Source organism: Solanum dulcamara, chromosome 5, assembly GCF_947179165.1.
Source record: "Solanum dulcamara chromosome 5, daSolDulc1.2, whole genome shotgun sequence".
Taxonomy (NCBI): Eukaryota; Viridiplantae; Streptophyta; class Magnoliopsida; order Solanales; family Solanaceae; genus Solanum; species Solanum dulcamara.
Window position 1 is genome coordinate 5,683,169 of NC_077241.1, and position 24,686 is coordinate 5,707,854.

The 24,686-nt window shown below is 31.4% G+C and overlaps 3 protein-coding genes and 1 pseudogene across 3 annotated transcripts; 3 read left to right on the forward strand and 1 right to left on the reverse strand.

The window, feature by feature from the left end:
* The first annotated feature begins 1,533 nt into the window (after positions 1-1,533).
* LOC129890270 (UDP-glycosyltransferase 74G1-like) lies at positions 1,534-5,494 on the forward strand (annotated as a pseudogene).
* A 6,180-nt stretch (positions 5,495-11,674) lies between these two features.
* LOC129888893 (UDP-glycosyltransferase 74G1-like) lies at positions 11,675-13,871 on the forward strand. Its single transcript, XM_055963950.1, has 2 exons — positions 11,675-12,380; positions 13,029-13,871. The coding sequence occupies exons 1-2, from the start codon at positions 11,736-11,738 to the stop codon at positions 13,773-13,775; spliced, it is 1,392 nt and encodes a 463-aa protein (XP_055819925.1). The 5' UTR covers positions 11,675-11,735; the 3' UTR covers positions 13,776-13,871.
* Positions 13,872-19,927: 6,056 nt separating this feature from the next.
* Positions 19,928-21,591, forward strand: LOC129890363 (UDP-glycosyltransferase 74G1-like). The gene is made up of 2 exons (XM_055965922.1): positions 19,928-20,281; positions 20,708-21,591. Exons 1-2 carry the CDS (start codon positions 20,204-20,206, stop codon positions 21,506-21,508), a joined length of 879 nt encoding a protein of 292 aa, XP_055821897.1. The 5' UTR covers positions 19,928-20,203; the 3' UTR covers positions 21,509-21,591.
* Positions 21,592-22,484: 893 nt separating this feature from the next.
* Positions 22,485-24,140, reverse strand: LOC129890364 (methyl-CpG-binding domain-containing protein 4-like). Its single transcript, XM_055965924.1, has 3 exons — positions 24,043-24,140; positions 23,439-23,518; positions 22,485-23,276 (listed from the first exon to the last, which is right to left on the reverse strand). Exons 2-3 carry the CDS (start codon positions 23,466-23,468, stop codon positions 22,782-22,784), a joined length of 525 nt encoding a protein of 174 aa, XP_055821899.1. The 5' UTR covers positions 23,469-23,518; positions 24,043-24,140; the 3' UTR covers positions 22,485-22,781.
* Between the last annotated feature and the right edge of the window lie 546 nt (positions 24,141-24,686).

Here is a 24,686-nt window from a genome sequence, read left to right on the forward strand (position 1 = left end):
AAAAATATAAATATATATACTACGAAAAAGTTGTTTGTTATGAGGATTACAAATTAAAGACAAACATAAAATAGGGACAAAAATGCAAATGACCCAATATTTTCATTTCATTTTATAACCCCCTCCCCCCTACTTATTTCTAAAAATTAGCAAAATAATTATATAACTTGATTAATTAACCGAAACATACCGTACGAAATCTAATATATGAAAGTAATATCTCATAACACTTAGTCACATGATATCATAAATTGAGTCCCCAATTTTTTTGAAGTACGCAAAAATTGTTTCACTAATTCAAATGTTATGATTAATATATACAAGCTTATTTGAAGTTATTAAATATATTATCACTATCTATTGTGGATAAGTTGCATGTACTTCCAATTTCATGTACATAAAATTATGAGATCCTTGAATACTTGATAATATATGTGTTCATTAGATTTAATTTTTTTTCTTTTACTATTATCAGCTTAAATTAACTTGTACTTCTAAAATTAAAAAAAAAAATGAGCCCATGTGAGAAATGAGGAGGACACTTTGTTTTTTTATGATCAGGGAAACCCTCCGCTGTTGCTCTTTGGGTGCGCACATGATAAAACTTCAGCTTCTATGTAATAGCTCTCAAACCGCATAGGAGAGGTAACCGACACTAAGCAAGCTTGATGCGAAGAGCTCGACCTAGAAGGTAAACCCCTTATTTTCACTGACAAGAGGTTTCAAACTCGAGACCTCCAACATGGAAGTTCCAAGTCCAAAGCATTGGGGCACCACGAAGGGCATGTGAGAAGGACACTTTATTAGGCATGTTGATCCAAATTGGACACTACAACTCTATCAACCAACTATAAGAACCACATTTGTCACCACATGATTTTCTCAAATATTAATCTTGTCATATCATATCCACAATTATGAAGTTGCAAAATATGAGTACTACCCACATAGCTCATTGCTTGTTTTTGAATTTTTTTTATAAAAGACTATTTTACCCCTCTTGATAGTCTTGCCGAATCATAATTGATTGATAAATGATGTTGATTCCGTAGTTTTCTTGAAAAATTGAGATTTTTGGTAAACTTTGAGTTTAGAGGTTTAGAATGACTCAAAAGTGGTATTTGAAATCGTTCAAAATTTTGAATTTTGGAACGGAATTTCATCGATTTCATCAGTTCCAGAATATTGAAATTGGTCTAGAAGGGCTGACGGAATCGCATTTGGGGTCATATCGTGGATTTGAGGGGTTGAGTTGGAAATAGTTGAGTTTGTGACCACAGGTTTGACTTTGGTCAATATTTGAGGATCGGATGCTCGGAATTGAATTTCGATGACTCCGTTGGATTCGAAAGGTGATTTTAGGCCTACAGAGAGTTTCTGTGTCATTTTTGGAAGCTCTGAGGTTGTTTTGGACTTTAAAGGCATAAAGTGGTTTTAGTTGCGACTTTTTGGTTTTCGGATCAAGAAGGCCTCAAAATCGAATTCTGATGGATCTGTGGAGTCTAAAATATCGAATTTAGTAGAGTTGCATATATGGTTTGTCCATACGGGTTTTCTGAACGAATTCCGAGAGTTGATTCCGAGAATTTTGGAGAATTGAAAAGTGTTGTCATCTGGTGCTTGAGAATCCTTCTCCGCGTTAGCAGAGGCTTGTCCCCGTTAGTGGAAGGACAATTGTCCCGTCTCCGCCTTCTCGAAGCTTATGTCGCATTCTCGGAGGTACGTCTGGTTAGTCTCCGCATTCGTGGAGTTAGTGACCCGCATTTGTGGAGAGCAAATGATCCCTGAACAGTGACAAAGTCGAGGTTTAGCCCATTTTCACTATTTTTGGTGATTTGGGAGCTCGGGAAGGCGATTTTCAGAGGAGACTTCATGGGAAAACTTTGGGGTAAGTGATTCTAACATCAAATCTTGATTACCCATTGATTATTTAAGAATCTTAAGATGTAATTGAGGTTTTTGGATTGAAGAATTTGGGGTTTCCAAGAAATTGAATTAGATTCAATGTTTTGATGATTGTGAGCTCGTTTTAGGTCCAAATCCACTTCTGGTTTCACTAGTGAACTTCAAATAATGTGAGGATGTTGCTTATGTAAAAATTTCTGATATTTTCTACTAGTTTCAAAATCGGGTTTTTCGGACATTTTAGGTTAATTTCGGTCCGATTTCCAAAAATATGATATGGATATCACTGGTTCCGTATTTTGATTGAAACTTGAATTTGTATAGATTGTGGAGAATTGGAGTACAATCGGAAGGGAAAAGCTCACGTGGATTGATTGATCACATCTTGGCTAAGACAAGTGGACTCTTATAACCCTGTGAATCTCTTAGAATTCCTGAATATCCCGTTGTATACATGTTGGGGCATAAAGGGGATGAGGTTACAGATTTAATTATGATATGAACTAATTTAATGAAACGATGGGGTTAATAAAAGACTATGTGTGATATTGTTGAGTATTGAAACTTGCATGTCGTAATCTAGATATCTATGTGTATTTGATGAAATACTTGATAGTGTAATTGTGATTGCGTTGATGTGATTATTCCTCATTACTTGTGTAAGCATGGTATTTGCATTGGTTCTGAAATACTATGATGAGAGGTATATGATTGTGAGACCGAGGTCTTTTCTGATCATAAATGTGGTATGGCCGAGCTCATTTTCGGTAAAATTATGTTGACGAGGTCATTTTTAGCGTGATTATATTATCGAGGTCATTTCCAGTGGATTTATATTTCCGAGGTCATTTTCAACGTGATTTTATTACCTACGTCATTTTCAGCGAGATTATATTGCTGAGATCTTTTCCGATGCGATTACATTGCCGAGGTCATTTTCGATCAGAGTTTTTCATGCCGAGGTCTTTGTCGGTAATTGCACACATGCATGATCATTGAGTGTGCATATACATATTCGGCATATCTGTGTTGACATTTGATGCTTGTTTGTGACTTATGAGTACTTGTATGATACATCTTGTGATATTGAGCCGTGATCTTTATCTTGTTGAACTGTATAGTATGAACTGTTAGGTTGGGCTGATTTTTTTTGTAGGTTGTAGTCTAGAGGTTCGGTTGGGTTGGAAATGAAGTTCGTGGATTCTTTTAGATTTACTTAGTTTTTCTAGTTAGCTTGCTGGGTACCACGTTGTTTGGTACTCACCCTTGCTTCTACACTTGTGTAGGTTCCAAGTCTGGACTTTGATCACTGACTATTTTCTTGATCATTCGAGGCTTCTGGGAGTTGAGAGAGGTAGCCATTGATATTCAGTGAACTCTCATACTTTCTGTATTTTTATTCTTTACTCTGTTTGAGAGTTGAAGACATATTGAGAACTTGTACTTTCATTGCAGTTTTACCATCTTTAGTGGCATGTACATGTGACAAGCAGTCTTTGGAGATATTTAAGTGAAAGACTTTCGCCTTTTGATTATTATTTACTTATTTAGATTGTTTCTGCTTTATTTAATTGAAATGTTGGATTTTAGGTTGACTTGTCCGATGAAAAAGGACAGGTGCCATCACACCAGGATTCGGATCATGACACCAATTCTCCAAACGTTTACAAATCAAAGATGTTAAAATCACTATTGCACCTACAAAATCCTTCTTAAAAAAAGTGAAAGAATTGCCAACTTCCATGTCAATCGAGGCCATATCCGATGACTACGATGAGGGTGGCATCGATCAAGCACGATCCGTTGTGGCCTACATAACACGATTCAAAGAAGTTGGATCGGATACTCTGTCTCACCTTATTCAAAAATTGACAAATTGTGGATGCCCTGTAAATTGCATAGTGTATGATTCAGTCCTTCCTTGGGCTGTTTAAGTAGCAAAGAATTTTGGATTAGTTACTGCTGCATTTTTAACACAAAATTGTGTAGTGGATAATATTTTTTACCATGTACATAAAGGGGTAATAACACTTCCTCCTAGTACTCAAGTTGCTCAAGAAATATTAATTCCTGGATTATCATGTACAATTGAGTGTTCAGATGTGCCTAGTTTTAAATCTACTCCTGAATCAGATACATTAGTTGAAATGTTGGTGAATCAATTCTCAAATCTTGACAAAGTGGATTGGGTCCTAATAAACAGCTTCTATGAATGGGAGAAAGAGTTAAGAGAAATATTCTTCAACTTCAACATATATGTTTTTTAAAGTTCTAATTATATGATGCATTTACCTTTCTATATTTAAAAATAATTTAATTTTACCATATTGTTCTAGTAGAATGTTAATTAAGTGAAACATTTACAAAGAAAGTAAATGGTAGTTTTAACAAATACTCTTATGATTAAGGCTATTCAATTTCTTTCCTAAGCATATGTTAAACTTTTTTTAAAAAAAAAGATACAATAGGGAGTGAATGTAGCAACACTTTTGAAGTAAATGATACTAGTCTAACAGAAACTATAAGTAGCAACAACATACTTAGTATGGTCTCACTTGTGAGGTCTTTGGAAGATGATGTGTACGCAAATCTTACTCATGCCTTTGTGGGGTAGGAGAGACTATTTCTGATATACCCTTGGCTCAAGAGAATAGATTTGAAAAAAAGAAATGCAGGAGTAAAAATCCAATAGTAATTGAATTGAAGAACAAGCTAATGCTAGCATAGTAAGAAATTAGAAGTATTACCTAATAAAATTTGCAACTGAACTATTATAATACTAACAAGTTAAGTTGCACTACTATATAGTGTACAAATATCTTAATTTACATGAAAACATATTTATCATGTATCTAATTGTTTGTCATGTAGGTAATTGATTGGATGTCCAAGATTTATTCAATCAAGATTATTGGACCAACAATACCATCTATGTACCTAGACAAGAGGCTACATGATGACAATGACAAATGAATGCCTAAGTTGGTTGAACCATCAACCAATTAGCTCAGTGTTGTATGTATCATTTGGAAGTATGGCCAAATTAGAAGCTGAGCAAATGGAAGAATTAGCATGGAGTTCGAAAAAAAGCAACAAAAACTTCTTGTGGGTAGTTAGATCCACTGAAGAATCCAAACTTCCCAAGAACTTTTTGGAGGAATTAAAGTTAACAAGTGGCAATAATAAAGGCTTAGTGGTGTCATGGTGTCCACAATTACAAGTGTTAGAACATAAATCAATAGGGTGTTTCCTGATGCACTGTGGGTGGAATTCGACTTTGGAAGCAATTAGTTTGGGAGTGCCAATGGTAACAATGCCACAATGGTCAGATCAGTTCACAAATACAAGGCTTGTGCAAGATGTTTGGGAGATAGGAGTTAGAGCCAAACAAGATGACAAAGGAATAGTTAGAAGAGAAGTTATTGAAGAATGTATAAAACTAGTGATGGAAGAAGAGAAAGGAAAATTGATTAGGGAAAATGCAAAGAAATGGAAAAAATTGGCCAGAAATGCTGTGAATGAAGGTGGAAGTTCAGATAAAAACATTGAAGAATTTGTTTCCAAGTTGGTGACTATTTCTCCTAAGTAGGAAATTGAGCCATAGAAAAATAAACAAGTGTATTTATAGAAAATCTTCCTTTATTTTCTCCTTTTTCCCCATTTTTGTGGGAGGCTAAAGCAATTTGGCTGATTATGTAACAAACTATAATTGTAATATTGTCTATCTATTGATGACATGTGATGGTCAATGGGTCATTCCCTGCCTATTTGCTAAGACTATTTAAGCTTGTTAAGCTGACCCGGCCCACTAATGTTTTCGGCCACCGGGTTACCGGGCCAGGTAGAGCCCCTTTTTCCCTTGCTGGGCCGGTCTAGTCCGGGCCCAATAGTGTCAAAATGTCAGACAACCCAGCCCATGATCCATTAAGGATACAATGGCCAGGTTGGGTTGGGCCCATTGGACTGGATTTTTTATGCGACATTATGTATTCGAAAATTTGAGTCAATCATTAATATAGTGTATCGTTATCAATTTAATTTAAAAGTAATTATAACAATTTATATTCTTAAAATATATAATAATATACTTACATTATATTACATATATACTTACAATATATATCTAATATACTTACAATATACTATCTATTATAGTGATATACTTACATTATATTATATACACTTACAAGATATATCAAATATACTCACAATATAGTAAATATTATAGTGATATACTCACATTATACTGTATAAACTTACAATGTATATCTAATATACTCACAATATATTATCTGTTATAGCGATATACTTTATATAAGTACTATTTATAGCAAATATACTCACAATATACTATCTATTATAGTGATATACTTACATTATATTATATATACATACAATGTATATCAAATATACTCACAATATACTATCTATTATAGTGATATACTTATATTATATTATATATACATATAATATATATCAAATATACTCACAATATACTATCTATTATAGTGATATACTTACATTATATTATATATACTTACAATGTATATCACATATACTCACAATATACTATCTATTAATATATATATATATATATATATATACCAAATATACTCACAATATACTATCTATTATAATTATAATTTTTCAAATATTGAAATCTTATAGTGACTACAAATTTAATTTTCAATATATGATTATGTAGAGTAAATAAAATTATTTAATTGAATCATACAAAATTTATGGGGAAAAAATTAAGAAATACAAAGACTTACATACAAAGTTACAAACTTACATCTAGTTGTATATAATAAATTATAATTTCTATATATTTCGAATCATTTTCTCCAATTCATCTGTATTAACATTACAAGAATTGACTCATAATTTTTAAAATTAACTAATTCATAATTTGAATTAGCATGTGCCGAAGGATCTCCAATTAACATGATTTCTTCAAGTTCTTCTTCTTCTTCCGTATTTTGTGGTCTTCCTTTATTTCTTCGCTCTGATCTAATCTAATCTCTGAGGCAAACTAAAATATTCATGATATTGCTCCTCAAAGAGTGTTGATTATCTTTGATCTGCTATCTTCCTTGACTAAATGCGTCATCCGATGCAACTGTTGATAGTAGAACATGTAGCACATCCCTAGCCAAGATTGATAGTACTGGATATTTTTTTTGATTGTTCTTCCACCATTTCAGTGTGGTGACACTATCTTCATCATTGGTTTTGGGGCATGTCTCAAATAATAATTAAACTCGTCTCGATTTATGCTCTGTTGTGATATAAGTTGTATTATATTCCAAACAGATAAATTAGTAACACAATAGACAGGCATATCATGTACTTGTCTTTTAGAAGATGATGACTTGTCAGAAGGACTATCTGTTGTTACTGAACCTGCTTGATTCATTGTGGCTCAGCCCACATGCATCATTTGATGGGTATAGAGGAACAATATGAGTAGTTGTAGCATTATCAAGTAAATCGATATAATCATTAGATAATGCTTGAATATGATCATTTGTATAACCTATTGTCTTAAACATACTAGGTTCTTCATCCTTTTTAATGTCTAAAGAATTATATATAATCGAACAAATTCAGATATAGTAGTAAATTTCATATATAGATTTAACATAGCACCAATTAAATAAATAGGATGAATATGTAAAAAAAATACTTTTTAAATTTTTCTATCATTCCAATTACAGCTTCTTTGTAATCATTTTTCTATTTATACTCTACAAGCAATAAAGAAATTTCAGCTATATAAGCTAAAATATTACAAACAGTAGGATAATAAGCACAAAAAAATTTAATAGTAGCCAAATAATTTTTTGAAAAAATGTAACAACATCATTAATTTTAGTCCAATCATATTCTTGCGACATGACTTCAGAAAATTTATATGCATATTGATTAAAAGTTGTAGTTATAGGGGCTTTATAAATATTGCAAGCCTTTAAAAAATCATAAGTAAAATTTTACCTAATCTCAATTTTTTCGGACATTGTTCTTGGTCTAAGATTATTTTTCTCGCATTTTCTTTTAAATTCGTTAAATTCAGCTTTTCTATTATTTTCTTGAATTAAACCAACTACATGCCTAATTTTTTCAATTGTTGGCTCAAAAAAATAAAAAGTTCAGTTTTACAATTAAATTATATATATGACAGGCATATCTAATATGAAAATATCCTCTAAGGACGGAGGGGGGGAGCTCAAATTTAAAGAATTAATAGCAACGGTGTTGTTAGATGCATTATCAGAAGAAATACATAAAACTTTGTGTTGAAGACCATAATCTTTTGCAATCATTGATATAAAATCAGAAATAAATTGTGCAATATATTTTTGATCTTCATCATATTAAAATGCTAAAATACATTTTTGCATGACAAAATCGCTATCTATTTAATGACAAGTAACAATTAAATAATCATTTTTATTTATAGCACGACCAAGATCAGAAATAAGTGAAACTCTACACGAAAGATTTGTTAATAACCACTGTAAATAATATGCATATTGTCCATAAAGTTTAAAAAATATCTGATCTACAAGTACTTCTAGGAATATTTTTAAACATGAGATTATAAATTGATTGTATATAATGAATAAAAGCATCAAAAGAAACAAATGAAAAAGGTAGAAAATCCAAAATTATCATTTTCGCTAACTCTTCATGGTCCCTCATTTTATTATATATCTTCATTAATTTTTTAGTATGTGGGTTTAATCTACATTGAACTGGCCCAGTAGCACTCCCTATTCGTTCTCTCCAACCAGTATACTGATTATCTAGATGTCTAGTCAATTGATCCGTCCCACATTTATTACCCTCAGTCTTATGCTCGAAAATTGCTTGACGGTCTTTACATTGAACTGTAGTTGTTCCGGCTATGCGTTCAAAATAATGTCATATTAAACTAGTTTTTTCTTTTCTTTTACAGGTCTTGGAGGAACATTAACAGTTCTAGATTGAGCATTACTTATATCAACATCCGGAATTGTTGGTGTAACATCCTCAACATTATTATCTTGTTCTATTTCTACTTCAACTTCATTTGGTTTTTCTATATCGTAAGTTTCTTGATATTCATATTCATTTATATCATGTGCACCTACACCTATTTCTCCAAATTCACTCGGTGGTGCTTTAGGCATACGAAAATAATTTCTACTTGTACTATCTCTACTTGAAGCACTTTTTTTCTTACTATCACTATCTCCGAAACACAAATTTTTAACACTTTTACCTAATTTTTTAATTTATCTAGTATGCAAATTAAAATAATAAAAATTATAATTACAAAAATTAAATATTTAAATATACTAGAATTAATTTACTAAATAAAAGCAAAAGAATGAACGATTATACCAAATTGTCGGAATCAAACAAAGAATCGTAAAATTGATGAAATGTTGAACACTTGAAAGTTGAAAACTTCCACTTGAAGGTTTTAATTGCAAAAAATAATAAAAGATTGATATCATTTTAAGAGAGAATTGAGAAATTGAGAGAGAATTGAGAAAATTAGATGATTGTTGGTAGGAAAAAATAAGTTAATATTGTAGGTATTTATAGAAACAAAATTTGATTAATATTTTTTTTTTGAAAAAATATACAATTTTGGCCACTTTAATGGATATATGGCCATTAATAATAATAATAAAAAAATAGAAAAATTACTTAATTGAGTGCTTTTTAAAAATTAATTACTGATTTTAGCGATATTTTTTATTTATTACAATTTATAGCAATACATAGCAATATTATGATAAATATACATTTGTATTAAAAGTGAATTATGCATACAATATAAATGTATTATAAGTATTTTAAAATATATATTATGTTTGTGTAGTAAGAAACTGACACAATGTATTATAAGGTTATTAAAGTATGTGAAAAATGTATTATCCATCTATAAAACTTGTATATATATGTTTTATAAATAGTTCTTTGCAATAGGTATTAAAACTGTATTATAAATGTATTATAACTGTTCAGTGAATTTTTTTTTATTGCTATAAATGGTAAATATTTTCTTAATATTGTATATTTATGTAAGTTTTCCTAAAAAAATTTACCCTTACAAAGCCGGTGGACTGGTCCCTTACTGGGCCTGTCTTACCAGGCTAGACCCAAAATTAAACCGGGTTGTTCTAGTCTATTAAAAACGTGGGCAGGTACCGGTCCGGGCTTACCGGTGTAGGGCCTTAGTGGGCTGGTGTTAATTGGCCTGCTACCGAAATGACCGACCCAGTTGACGGGTATAAGACTATTAGATTAATTTTTGGAAAACTTACATAAATATACAATATTAAGAAAATATTTACCATTTATAGCAATAAAAAATAATTTCACTGAACACTTAGAATACATTTATAATACAATTTTAATACATATTGCAGAGAACTATTTATAAAACATATATAATACAAGTTTTATAGATGGATAATACATTTATCACATATTTTAATAGACTTATAATACATTATGTTAGTTTCTTACTACACAAACATAATATATATATTTTAAAACACTTATAATATATTTATATTGTATGCATAATTCACTTTTAATACAAGTGTAAATTTATCATAATATTGCTATTTATTGCTATAAATGGTAATAAATAAAAAATATCGCTAAAATCAGTAATTAATTTTTAAAAAGCACTCAATCAAGTAATTTTTCCTCAATTTTTTTTGCAATTTGGCTTTTAACTCAACTTTTGAATGTAATTTTATCTACCTTTAGATGATTGATAATTCACGGATCCCTGTTGTGGTATCCCTTCTATTTTTGTGTGCCTATAAATTATTTATTTATGGAAAAATCAACATTTTAGCATTAAATAGGACTCTATAGCTATAATTTGCATAATTATAGATAATAGCAAATATTAGGAGAGGAGTGAGGAGAGAGGCGAGCGAGATCTGGAAGAGAGAGGATAGAGTGTATTTTTTCGCTGATTTTGGAGAAAAAGAATACAAAATCAAAAATGTTTTGTATCAAAATGAATACATATTAATTTAAAACGAAGGTGCGCACGTGTAAGAGGTAAAATTAGGATTCCTTTTTTCTTTCTCTAAATGAATGTACACACGTGTAAGACCGCTATTCTTTTCTTAAACTGAATGTGTTTTTCGATGGTAAAATTGATAATTATGGTGTTTGTACCAATTTGCATGCATCTTAATTAATTTAACGAGATATCTGTTACTTTCCACCAATAACATACAGGTACAAGTAAATATGTCATTAGATTTAAATTTTCATTTAGTGTTATCAACTTAATTTAACTTATCTACTACTTTCCACCAGCAATATACATGTACCAGTAAGTATGTCATTAGATTTAAATTTTTGTTTAGTGTTATCAACTTAATTTAACATCTTGATGCATTTATGATGACTACTTGTATGTTGTTAAAAATTCAATTGTGACTATCTTCTAAAATGAAAGTGAGCACATGTGAGAGGACTTACATTTTTCCATCCCTCTTCCCATGAGTAGAACATACGAGATGCATAACACAATGAGCGGTACTATCTCACGAATGACTACTTCTTCACTTTCTTCGGAGTAGAGTCGTTATCAACCCCTACCCTACCTACATAATAGAAAAATAATTGATCAGACAATGGACCCTATAATTTTCTTATGTCATTGCACATGTTAGGCATGTTGATCCAAATTGGACACTTCAACCCTATCGACAAACTATAAGTGCCACATTTTTACCACATAATTTCCCCATCCTTTCTCAAATCTTAATTTGCCATTCCATCCAAAAAAAAAATAAATAAAAATGGCTACTCACAAAGCTCATTGCTTGATTTTGGCATATCCACTTCAAGGTCATATCAACCCAATGCTCCAATTCTCCAAACGTTTGCAATCCAAAGGTGTTAAAATCACTATAGCACTTACAAAATCATTCTTGAAAAACATGAAAGAATTGCCAACTTCAGTGTCAACCGAGGCCATCTCTGATGGCTACGATGAGGGTGGCATCGACCAAGCAGGATCTTATGTGTCATACATAAAAAGATTCAAAGAAGTTGGCTCGGATACTCTGTCTCACCTTATTCAAAAATTGACAAATTGTGGATGCCCTGTAAATTGCATAGTGTATGATTCAGTCCTTCCTTGGGCTGTTGAAGTAGCAAAGAATTTTGGATTATTTAGTGCTGCATTTTTAACACAAAATTGTGTAGTGGATAATATTTATTACCATGTACATAAAGGGGTAATAACACTTCCTCCTTGTACTCAAGTTGATCAAGAAATATTAATTCCTGGATTATCATGTATAATTGAGAGTTCAGATGTGCCTAGTTTTGAGTCAAATCCTGAACCAGATACATTAGTTGGCTTTATGGTGAATCAATTCTCAAATCTTGACAAAGTGGATTGGGTCCTAATAAACAGCTTCTATGAATTGGAGAATGAGGTAAGAGAAACATTCTTCAACTTCAACATATACGTTTTTCAAAGTTCTAATTATATGATGCATTTCTATATTTAAAAATAATTTAGTTTTACCATATTGTTCTAGTAGAGTGTTAATTAAGTGAAACATTTACAAAAAAAGATACAATAGGGAGTGAATGTAGTAACACTTTTGAAGTAAATAATAGTACTAGTTTAATAGATTTTATAAGTAACAACAACATACTCAGTGTAATCTCACAAGTTAGGTCTTTGGAGGATGGGTGTACGCAAATCTTATCCATGCCTTTGTGGGAATAGAGAGACTGTTTCTGATATATCATTGGCTCAAGAGAATTTGTGTTTCAAAATAGATTTGAAAAAAAAAATGCATGAGTAAAAAATTATGATGAAAATACTGAAGAAAGAAAAATATTGGCTGTAAAAATAGTAAAGCAATACAAAGTAAAAAAAAAAACAATGGTAATAGAGTTTGAAGAATAAGTTAATGCTAGCATAGTAAGAAATTATAAGTATTACCTAATAAAGATCTTAATTTACATAACTAAGTATTATAATATTAAAAAGTTAAGTTGCACTACTATGTAGTGTACAAAGATCTTAATTTACATAACTTATTTACCATGTATCTAATTGTTTTTTCATGTAGGTAATTGATTGGATGTCCAAGATTTATCCAATCAAGACAATTGGACCAACAATACCATCCATGTACTTAGACAAGAGGCTACATGATGACAAAGAGTATGGGCTTAGTATCTTCAAGCCAATGACAAATGAATGCCTAAATTGGTTAAACCAACAACCAATTAGGTCAGTGTTGTATGTATCATTTGGAAGTATGGCCAAATTAAAAGCTGAGCAAATGGAAGAATTGGCATGTAGTTTGAAGAAAAGCAACAGAAACTTCTTATGGGTAGTTAGATCCTCTGAAGAATCCAAACTTCCCAACAACTTTTTGGAGGAATTAAAACTAACAAGTGGCAATAATAAAGGCTTAGTGGTGTCATGGTGTCCACAATTACAAGTGTTGGAACATGAATCAATAGGGTGTTTCCTGACGCACTGTGGGTGGAATTCGACTTTAGAAGCAATTAGTTTGGGAGTGCCAATGGTGACAATGCCACAATGGACAGATCAACCAACAAATGCAAAACTTGTGAAGGATGTTTGGGAGATGGGAGTTAAAGCCAAACAAGATGAAAAAGGGATAGTTAGAAGAGAAGTTATTGAAGAATGTATAAAGCTAGTGATGGAAGAAGAGAAAGGAAAATTGATTAGGGAAAATGCAAAGAAATGGAAAGAATTGGCTAGAAATGCTATGAATGAAGGTGGAAGTTCAGAGAAAAACATTGAAGAATTTGTTTCCAAGTTGGTGATTATTTCTCCTAAGTGATTAAGTAGTTAATTAAGAGCCATAAAATATATTGAAGAAGTTAATTTGTATTTTGCAATTTCTTTTTCTGATTGAAGTAGCAAAGTTTGACCTGAATATTCCTTCTTTTTTTCTCATCTTTCGAATTTTTTCCCTATATTTTCTATGTAGAACTGACCTCCACCCCTCTGAATGGGACATTTACGAAATTTAGGAAGGTGCACCTAGATATGTGTGTTTTTGCTACCAGATACATTAAAATAGGGAGCGAGCTAAACGAGATAGTCATGCATCGCAGATACATTTGAATCACACTAGATATATACTTGATACATCTATATGTACGTACCTGGTGTGATTCGCATGTATTTGAGATACAAAATATATAGGAGAGTGGCGAGCGAGATTATTCTGTGTATTGTAGATACATGTGAATCCACTTGGATACAATATATTTAAAATATATTACACCTAATTTTGAACTTATGTATTCCGAGATACACGTATCTGGACGCACTGAAATTTGAGAAAATTCGTAATATTGTAAATTAGAGTTTATCTAAGTAATTACCTCCTAAACTAGTTGGTTTATGTAATTTAACATAGCAAAAATGGGTTAAACAAAAAGGGGCAAAATCTAAATCGTCCATATTTAATACAAAATTAAAAAATGAGTTAACCGATGGATAATATTATCCATTATTATCTATATTTTCAAGAATAAACTAAAAATCAAAATAAGTTTTAGACTCTCCACAAAAACAAAATACTTATGGTAGATATTTACGATACTCTGAAGGGAAAATTACAATTATTTAGTTCAAATAACTATAGTTTAGATAGTTTACAATTCGCCACAAATATTTAGCGTTAGTTAGTATTTGAGTTTGTATAATTCACACGTTTGTATAATTTGAAATTTGTATAACTTTTGTATAATGTAATTTTGCATAATATAATTTGTATAACTGCTTAAAATTCAGATTTTTGTGTTTGTATAAATTCGTTATTTTGAGTTTATACAAAAATAGCTCAATTATCCGTAAATTATACAAAACCCGCAAATTATACAAACGAGACATCTTAAACTATAGCTATAGCCCATAAATATGTAAACTATAGCTAAGAAGCCTAATTAAATTTATTATACTGATTAATTGGTTATTTGCGAAATTTCACCTACTCTCAAAGGGGTTATTGCGGGACCTTGTGAATGACACTTTGTCTTGAAAAGCTTTATTGGTACAGTTAAATATTTTAAAGCTTTAAATTCTATAAGTTTATTATTTATTTAAATTGATTATTGCAAATAATGGAGAATATTTTTAGAGTATAAATGTCAATTTTGAGAAAATTTGATGATAAAGATTAGAATTGGTTTAGTTGGTATTCCATATTGAAATTCTAAAAAGGATGAAGAATAATATATAGTATGTATTTTGTATGTCCAATGGGTATTTTATTTGTATCTCAAATTATATGTTTTTACCAAATTGCATTATTTCATCATATTATATATATTTTGTAAAAGAACTATTGTTATTTTTTGAAAAATATAAGATATTTTGGTAAATCAGATTATTTTACCCCTAATTTTATGTCTCAAGATAAAAGCCTCTTACCAAATCACCTTTGTTCTTTGTTGATTTAAGAGGATGCATTTGTTGTTCTTGTTATACATGAACATTTAGAAGATCTCCTCTTGAATTGTTTATCTTTTGCATGTGTTTGTTGATTTGATTTCTTTCACAACAAAATTAATTTAAAGATGTCATTTTAGGGGAGAAATTTAAAGACTTTATTGTTATATTTGTAAGTATGTTAGTAGATTTAAATTTTCTGTTACCATTATCAGCTTAATTCGAGCGTCTGTCTCCACGAGGTGATTGGAAAAGAAAGGAATATTTCATTCTTTTACAGCCTTCCATTTCACTATTCTGATCGAATTAATTGCTCTTCTGAAAGACCAAATCATAATGAATGATATCAGTATCAGGAACACTCTATAGGATATAATCCCTGCTCACCTTGAATTTAACCAACTCTATTTGCCGCTTCTTCCCCTATGCTGCCTATTAGCGCCAGTAGATTAGAATTGGTCGTGTTGTAAATGCCCTAGCTAAACCTATTTAACTTATTGTACTCTATAATGTTGCATGCCTTGTTTTCTCAGGTAACTGATGCATTTAGGATGAATATTTGTATGTAGTTGAAAATTCAATTTTAACTTCTAAAACGAGAGTGAACATATGGGAGGAGACCTAGACCTAACTTTTTCCCATTCCTCTTCTCACGAGCAGATGAGAACATACTGTAAGAATTGTGTCTTCTTTTTTATGAGACTTTAATGAAGACCATATATTTGATAATTAAATATTATCTTGTGTTTCAAATAAAGTAATAAATTAGTTAATTACTTTTTCTCATAGTATTTCTTTGATGACAAAAAATAATTATGAAAAGCTTTTAGGGTTAAAATTCTTTGCCTAAAAATTCCTAGCCTATCTATAAATATGCATGTGACTCCATCAATCTGATATACACTTCAATTTTTCCGCTGCATTTGAATTTATGATATATGCTGAATTTCAACACAATGGGTATTGTCCAACGAATGATGACTTCTTCACTTCCGAGTAAACTTATTGTCAATCCCTATCCTACCTATAATTTTCTTACGTCATTGCATATGTTGGCAATAAAAAGTTGGAAGAAGCCAAGACACTTTGTTACCACATGATTGGACACTTAAACAAACTATAAGAACCACATTTTTACTACATGGTTTTTTATCATCCGTTCTCATATCTTAATGGGCCATCCAATGAGAAAAAAAATGAAAACTCACGAAGCTCTTGCTTGATTTTGCCATATCCACTTCAAGGTCATATCAACCCAATGCTCCAATTCTCCAAACGTTTGCAATCCAAAGGAGTTAAAATTACTATAGCAGCCACAAAATCCTTCTCGAAAAACATGAAAGAATTGTCATATATTTGAATTAGGGCTATATAGGACAAATCGATAAATCGTACCAAACCAACAAATCGAACCAAACTGGAAAAAAACCCGACTAGTGGTTTGGTTTGACTTGGTTTGGTGTTTGGAAATAAAAACTGACCATTATAGGGTTGATTTGGTTTTAACTAAACAAAGTCAAACCGAACCCAAACCGACCCGATTATAGATATACTACGTTTAAATTATGTTATACATAAAAATATTTATTAAAATGTAATTTATAAATATTTTTTTAAAAGTTTTCATAATTTTTGTTTTCTTTCTTACATTTAGATTTGGACTTGAGAAGCCCATCTAAATAATATACAAAAAAAGTCCATCTTATGAAGTTATATTATAAAGTTAAAACTTCAAATAATGTTCTGTCTCCATCTTATATGTTGATATTTTGTACGAGAACTCTTTTTAATATTAGATACTATGAAAAACCCTGAAAAACCCGAGAAAAACTGATATCTAAAAACCCGACTTTTATTGGTTTGGTTTGGTTTATAGATTTAATAATCCGACACAAATGATTTGGTTTGGTTTGTAAAAAAAATCAGAACCAACCCGATCCATGTACACCCCTAAATTTTGAATTATATGGGAGACTAAGCTCAAAGGGGCTTTATTCTGAGGGGCCGCCTTACGCAGCTTTTGAAAGAAGAGAATGACTTTCTGAAATTTTCTCCAACCCTTTCTATCTATCTTTAAAAGTAGGGCGAGAGAAAGTCAATATTCATATCTTAAAATAGTCTGAATTTAGGCTATAATTCATATCATGCAAAATTCCATGCTTAAGAATCATAAGGTTTATGGAACCATAAAAATCATGTTAATTCAGTACAACAAGACTTCTAAAATCAAAAAGGAAACAATGAAAATATGAGTTAGTGAAGGAAGATCATAATTTCATAAAAATCTTAACCATACTTCATAAAATCTTGTAAATCATATAAAAAGAAACAATCATTTAGGCATGAGGGTAAAAGGATACCCTCATTGAAGCCTTACATATCCAAAAGGAAAAACATTGACTTGAAACCTTGAACTAAGGCTTGAATGTGAAGAACCTTAGCTTCTTCCTTGAGAGAACTTAGAACGTGGAAATTTGATTTGTCTGAGAATGGAGCATGAATGTGGAGGTTAGCATATTATAAGATAGACTTAGGAAAGTTAATTAAGGGTAAATGGTCAAGAATACCCTTCTAGAAATATAAGAATACCATAAAAATCAAAGAAAATGACCTTTTAATGAATCTCATCGGTCAAATAGACGATCTAGAGGTCTCCTCACTGAACTATTCGGCGAGTCGCCGAAAGAGCAATTTAGATCACCAAATTAGTAGATGAGCTCGCCGAATTGTCCAGTCCGAATAAGCTCAAGTAAAACAATCATAATTTTTTACTCCAAACTTGAAACGATGCAAATTGGCGGCGTTGGAAAGATGACTCATAAACCTTTAATATGATAAGTCACAGTCCATCTAATTTTTTATATGCTGATAGATATGGCCATTTGAAGTTGACTTTTATATGAACTTATGTGAAAATTTAGCCGATAGAAAAGCTATGAACTCAACTTAGTGCTAGAGATCTCTTATGACACTAGACCACATATGATATACTTCCTACTCTTGGTAAAAGACCTTAACACACATGAACAAATAGGACATCACCCCATATAAGCTTATACACTTACAACGGACAGACCTATGTCAAGATCGTTACCAAATTCATTGATTAAAATCAAGAACTCGTCAATTTCGACGGTGAAGTAAGACCAAGCTCATGAGCTTCCTAGACCCCCTAATATAAGACCCGATCCTAGAAAGTTCGAATTCTTAGGATAGAACTTGTGGAGTGTTACATATGATACTCTGAAAGAGGTCATTGTGGGACCTTGTTAATGACACTTTGTCTAATGGGTATTTTATTTGTATCTCAAATTATATGTTTTTACCAAATTGTATTATTTTAATCAGATTATATATATTTTGTAAAAGAACTATTGTTATTTTTTGAAAAATATAAGATATTTCGATAAATCAGATAATTTTATCCTTAATTTTATGTCTCTAGATAAATCAGATAATTTTACCCTTAATTTTATGTCTCTAGATAAAACCCTCTTACCAAATTGCCGCTATTCTTTGTTGATTTAAGTAAATGCATATATTGTTCTTGTTATACATGAATGTTTAGAAGATCTCCTCTTCGATGTGTTTGTTGATTTGTTTCCTTTCACAATAAAATTAATTTAAAGATGTTATTTTAGGGCAAAATTTAAATACTTTATTGTTATACTTGGTAAGTATGTCATTAGATTTAAATTGAGATAAATGTCAAAAACATACTTAAACTATCCTTTTTTTTTAATTTCATACCTAAACTATTGGAAATGTGAGTTTCATACCTATACTATCACTTATTTGTTTGAGAAACACACTTCAGTGGTGTGTGTAATATACTCTATTTACTCTCTCTATTTTTTGAAAAAACCTTATCACATGACATTCTACATGGATAAAATATTTCACCTTGACAAAAATTAGATAAACTATTAATATTAGTTAAAAGTTAAAAATTAAAGTAATCCCCAAAAAAAAGAAATTATTTTTTTATAAAAGGAATTACTTTTTTAAAAAAATAAAATTAAAAATATTTTGCTCAGCAGTTCACCACCTCTCCCTTCCCCCTCCCCCCCATCCCACAATCCTCGTCCTTTTATTTTTTAATTTTTTTTTATAAAATTTTTTTAAAAAATTCATACTTCACCCCCTCCCCACTTCTTCCTAAAAAAATGTTATTATTTTTTTTAAAAAATAAAATTATATCCACTCCATCTAACCCTCCACTCTTAATTTATATATTTTTTATATTTTTCTCGTTTTATGTTAGATATGTACATATATTTTTAGGAAAATATTTTTTTCTACTTGTGTACCAAATATAACAGAAATAAAAATTTAAAATTATTTCTTAAAATTATAGTAGCTTTTTGTTACCTTAATTTAACTTATTGTACTCTTCAATGTTGCATGCCTTATTTTTTCAGGTAATTGATGCATTTAGGATGAATACTTGTACGTAATCTTGACTTCTAACACGAAAGGGAGACCTAACCTTTTCCCATTTCTCTTCTTACGAGCAGATGAGAACACACGAGATGCATAAAACAATACCAACGACGACTTCTTCACTTCAAGTAAATCATTGTCAATCCCTATAACCCTGCAAAGATTTTTGGATTACTAAGTGCTGCATTTTTCACACAAAATTGTGTAGTGGATAATATACATTATCATGTATATAAAGGGGTAATAAAACTTCCTCCTAGTACTCAAGTTGATCAAGAAATATTAATTCCTGGATTATCATGTACAATTGAGAGTTCATATGTGCCTAGTTTTGAGTCAAATTCTGAATCAGATAAATTAGTTGAAATGTTGGCGAATCAATTCTCAAATCTTGACAAAGTGGATTGGGTCCTAATTAACAGTTTCTATAAGGTGGAGAAAGAGGTAAGATATTTTGGGCATTCTGTTTCTTCTTTGGGTTCTTAGCTATTGAATTGAAGTTATATAGAAAATGAACCGACAAAGCATATGTTCATGAAGATTGTTGTAGTTTTTGAATTTTATAAGAGAAAAAAATCTCACGGTTTAGTTAGTGTTCAGTGTACAACTTATCTAACCTATGCTTTTCTTTGTTAGAGATATATTCCATTAATTGTTTTGACTAATTGACTGACTCTTATGATTAATACTATGTATGTCTTTCTTAAAGGGTGTCTACCGACTATCTAAGTTAATTCTTCTTTTAATAAAAAAATTTCATGGAAACTCTCAATACATGTAAAGCAGTACTAATTTTTCTGGTCACCTAAGTTTTGTTGCAAAATATTCAAATAGTTGCATGAAATTCTGTTTTTATTGTTTGACATGTAGGTAGTTGATAGGATGTCCAAGCTCTATCCAATCAAGACAATTGGACCAACAATACCATCAATGTACCTAGACAAGAGGCTACACGATGACAAAGAGTATGACCTTAGTGTCTTCAAGCCAATGACAAATGAATGCCTAAATTGGTTAAACCATCAACCAATTAGCTCAGTAGTGTATGTATCATTTGTAAGTTTAGCCAAATTAGAAGCTGAGCAAATGGAGGAATTGGCATGGGGTTTGAAGAATAGCAACAAGAACTTCTTGTGGGTAGTTAGGTCCACTGAAGAACCCAAACTTCCCAAGAACTTTTTAGAGGAACTAAAATGTACAAGTGGTAATAATAAAGGCCTAGTGGTGTCATGGTGTCCACAATTACAAGCGTTGGAACATGAATCAATAGGTTGTTTTTTGACGCACTGTGGGTGGAATTCGACTTTGGAAGCAATTAGTTTGGGAGTGCCAATGGTGGCAATGCCACAATGGTCAGATCAACCAACAAATGCAAAGCTTGTGAAGGATGTTTGGGAAATGGGAGTTAAAGCCAAACAAGATGAAAAAGGGATAGTTAGAAGAGAAGTTATTGAAGAATGTATAAAGGTAGTGATGGAAGAAGAGAGAGGAAAATTGATTAGGGAAAATGCAAAGAAATGGAAAGAATTGGCTAGAAATGCTATGGATGGAGGTGGAAGTTCAGAGAAAAAAATTGAAGAATTTGTTTCCAAGGTGGTGACTATTTCTCTTAGCCATAAAATATATTTTGAAGAAGCTGATTTGTATTTTGCAGTTTCTTTTCCTGATTGAAGTAGCAAAGTTTGACCTGAATCTTCCTTTGTTTCTCATCTTTCTAAAACAATATATCATATTTTCTATGTAGCACTGACCTCCACCCCTCTGAATGGGACATTTCAGACTGAAAAGATAAAACTAAACTTGTCTAATATTGGACAGCAATGGTACATTATACATAGCTAAAGTGGAGAAAACATTATGTTATACTGACTTGCAGGCAAGAAACATACCATTCTATCTAGTTGTGCATCAACTTCGTTCATCATATCAGCTTACAATACAGCTTTTCCAAATGGGCCCCTTGAATACATGATCATCGAAAATCTCGCAACATCCCTTGGAAGTGTTTTTGCCCGGTGGGTTATAACTCACTATGTAACAAATATGATGTATTTCTAAGTAATAGAAATCTCAGGTATCAGAAATTATCTATTCCAATCTAAATGTTGGTCCCATGCTTGCACAGGCTACTCTCATCTAGTAATAATAGAAGAGAATGAATTTGGGCCCTTTTGAATCAAAAGGTTTAAGATGATGAATCGAAACATGATATTCATCTTGCCAGAGAACAATAGAGAACAATATTGTACAGGGAAAGAACAAGTGAACACCTAAAGCAAGTCTATCTACACCTAAGTTCCCGAAAAACAAAGATCTAGCGACTCTTCAAGATAACACATACAATTTCCTTGTCCAAAGAACTTCAGCCGAACACATGTGTATGTAGTAAAAACAAACAGTTCTAAATTTCAAACATGTTGGAACATTTGAGCCAAAAAAACAGATAGGACCAATAAGATGTTAATATCGAACCAAATATTCAGAGGAACATCAATCTGAGTTTAAGACAATCTTCTTCTTACAATCTTCTTCTTGCTTGTTAAAAAAAAAAAAACATAGCAACAGGAGTTGTAATATGAAGGACAGCTAGCCATATATTTGCAGGGAAAAGAAAAGTCACCCGCATTTTTTGGAGCACAAGACTGACTATTTGAACAAGGTGATATTTTGGGCAATATCAAACACATAGTAGCAATTTTACAGCATAGGGATCATTGACGAGATGAGGGAACATTACAAGTTTCAATATTTTTCGCTTTATCGAAGCTACTGCACGAAATGTTATCTAGGAAACACACACATCTAGGAAAAGGAAATCCCATTTACATCTAAGAGATTTGTATACCAAAGAGATGGAAAATAACAACACATTTAAGTATACCAGGACTCTAAAAACTGCATCTACAAAGCAAACGAACAATTCCAGATTCATCAATCCACGCACTCATTTAGTGCTACTAGTTGTACCCTTCTTGTTGGAGTTGGAAAGAAGAGGGGTAGAGGGTATAGTATCATCCATAATTTTGGGGCTGGTGAAGCTGAAATCTGAGGCTTTTATCTCACTGTACTCAGAATTTTGTTGAAGAAAAGCACCTACTTCTGTAAAAGATCTGAGTTTCTTCCCTGAAGGAGTGAAATAATAAGCATCCATCTTAGAGTAATCTCTTCTCAGGTACAATTCTCTCTTAAACCCAGACGGGGTTTTAGGCAGATTGGGCTTGTCAATAACCCAAGTTCGAGAAGAATCATACTCAATATCAGCAGGGTCATCACAAGAACCATTTGGTTTGTTGTCGCAGTTAAAGGGTTCTTCAATAAACCTACTTCTGATTTCCTCAAATTCTTCCTGCGTTGAAATCGTCCTCCATTTCAAGCATTTCCCACATTGTGCCGCCCATATGCTCACTGATGGATTCGTTGCCAACCTCGACGACGACGTCTGTCACAAAATAAACTACCTCTGTTATACTCTAATCAAAAGCTAAAATTTATTCCAACTTTCAGCAAAAACTAGAAGTAGCCGCATCTATTCTATTAGCATTTCAAAAATCAGCAAATCAACAGAGAAGTATAAAGAGAAATTATTCATTCGAAAATTTACCTTGGGAGTTTTTGGAGAATCTTTCGCCATTTCTGAGAGCAATCAAATCGAGCAACCGTGTAACTTCCCAAAATGGAGACCTGCTTAACAATTTAGGATTATGTAATTTAATCCCCTTTTTTTTTTGAAAATCTAGTTCATATATAGCTTTGTAAATGATTACTATTGCACTAAATATAGTTGTTGTTCTGTGTTGTCTCAAAATTATTTGATCCATATTAGAAGGGTATGATTGTTTTGCCAATGACGAATTTTGCGCCATTTTTCAAATCTGACAGTAATCCTCAGTATTTGTAGTATTGATTTTACACCTACTTAACATTTGGAGTTTAGAATTTTTCTTTGCCTCAGTGAATTATTCTTGTTGTTCATGCTTATATGTCAATCAAATTCAGTGAAATCTAAACCCTAAACAAAAAAGGAACAAACTAACAGTTATCGAAATGCCCATAAATATCAGAAATCGACAACCCTAATTTCATGAAGAGATAGAATACACAAAATCACCACAAAAATAGACAGAAATAACAATTTCTAACAGTTATCGAGTTGATATATACAGATTTTGAGAAATTTTATGCAGATTTAAGGGTAAAAACCATACCTTTTTGTTGAATCTTCTCTGTGTAGCCCTCAAACTAAACTTTCTCTGTATACATGTTTTGATGTGTACTGGGAGCGAGTGTTAAATGGGTTTTCACATTGGGTGGGTCGGGTAGAATGCTAAAGGGTGGGCTGTGGATGGGTGATTACTAATTACTTTATATTTTGTGTCTAATTAGTTTAGTTTTCTCAATATTAATTACGAAGTAAATTTTTAATTGCATGATAAATATATATATCTCTATGTAGAAGCTACGTGGGATGATAAAAATAGTGACATGATATTTAAATATTCAAAGGAAAATATGTGTTTAAATATATGGAAAAAAAATTGACGAAAGGTAAATGTATTTTTTTTTTAAGAATATAAGGGCAAATATGATCTTTTTCTATTTAATTTATGTCATGTATCCTCAATCCAAATAAGAATTTGAGAAAAATGGAGAGATGAAAAATAGAGAGGAGACGAGTGATACTTAGTATGGATATTTTATTTATTATATATAGGTATTTCGTTTATTATATATGGGTATTACGCCAATAAGATTAGTGTAGCACAAGATGTCTTATTGCATATTTTAGTTGGCTAGTATTTTAGGGAATTCTCTCATTTGTTAATTATAGATCTGCAATTTGTCCTGTTCC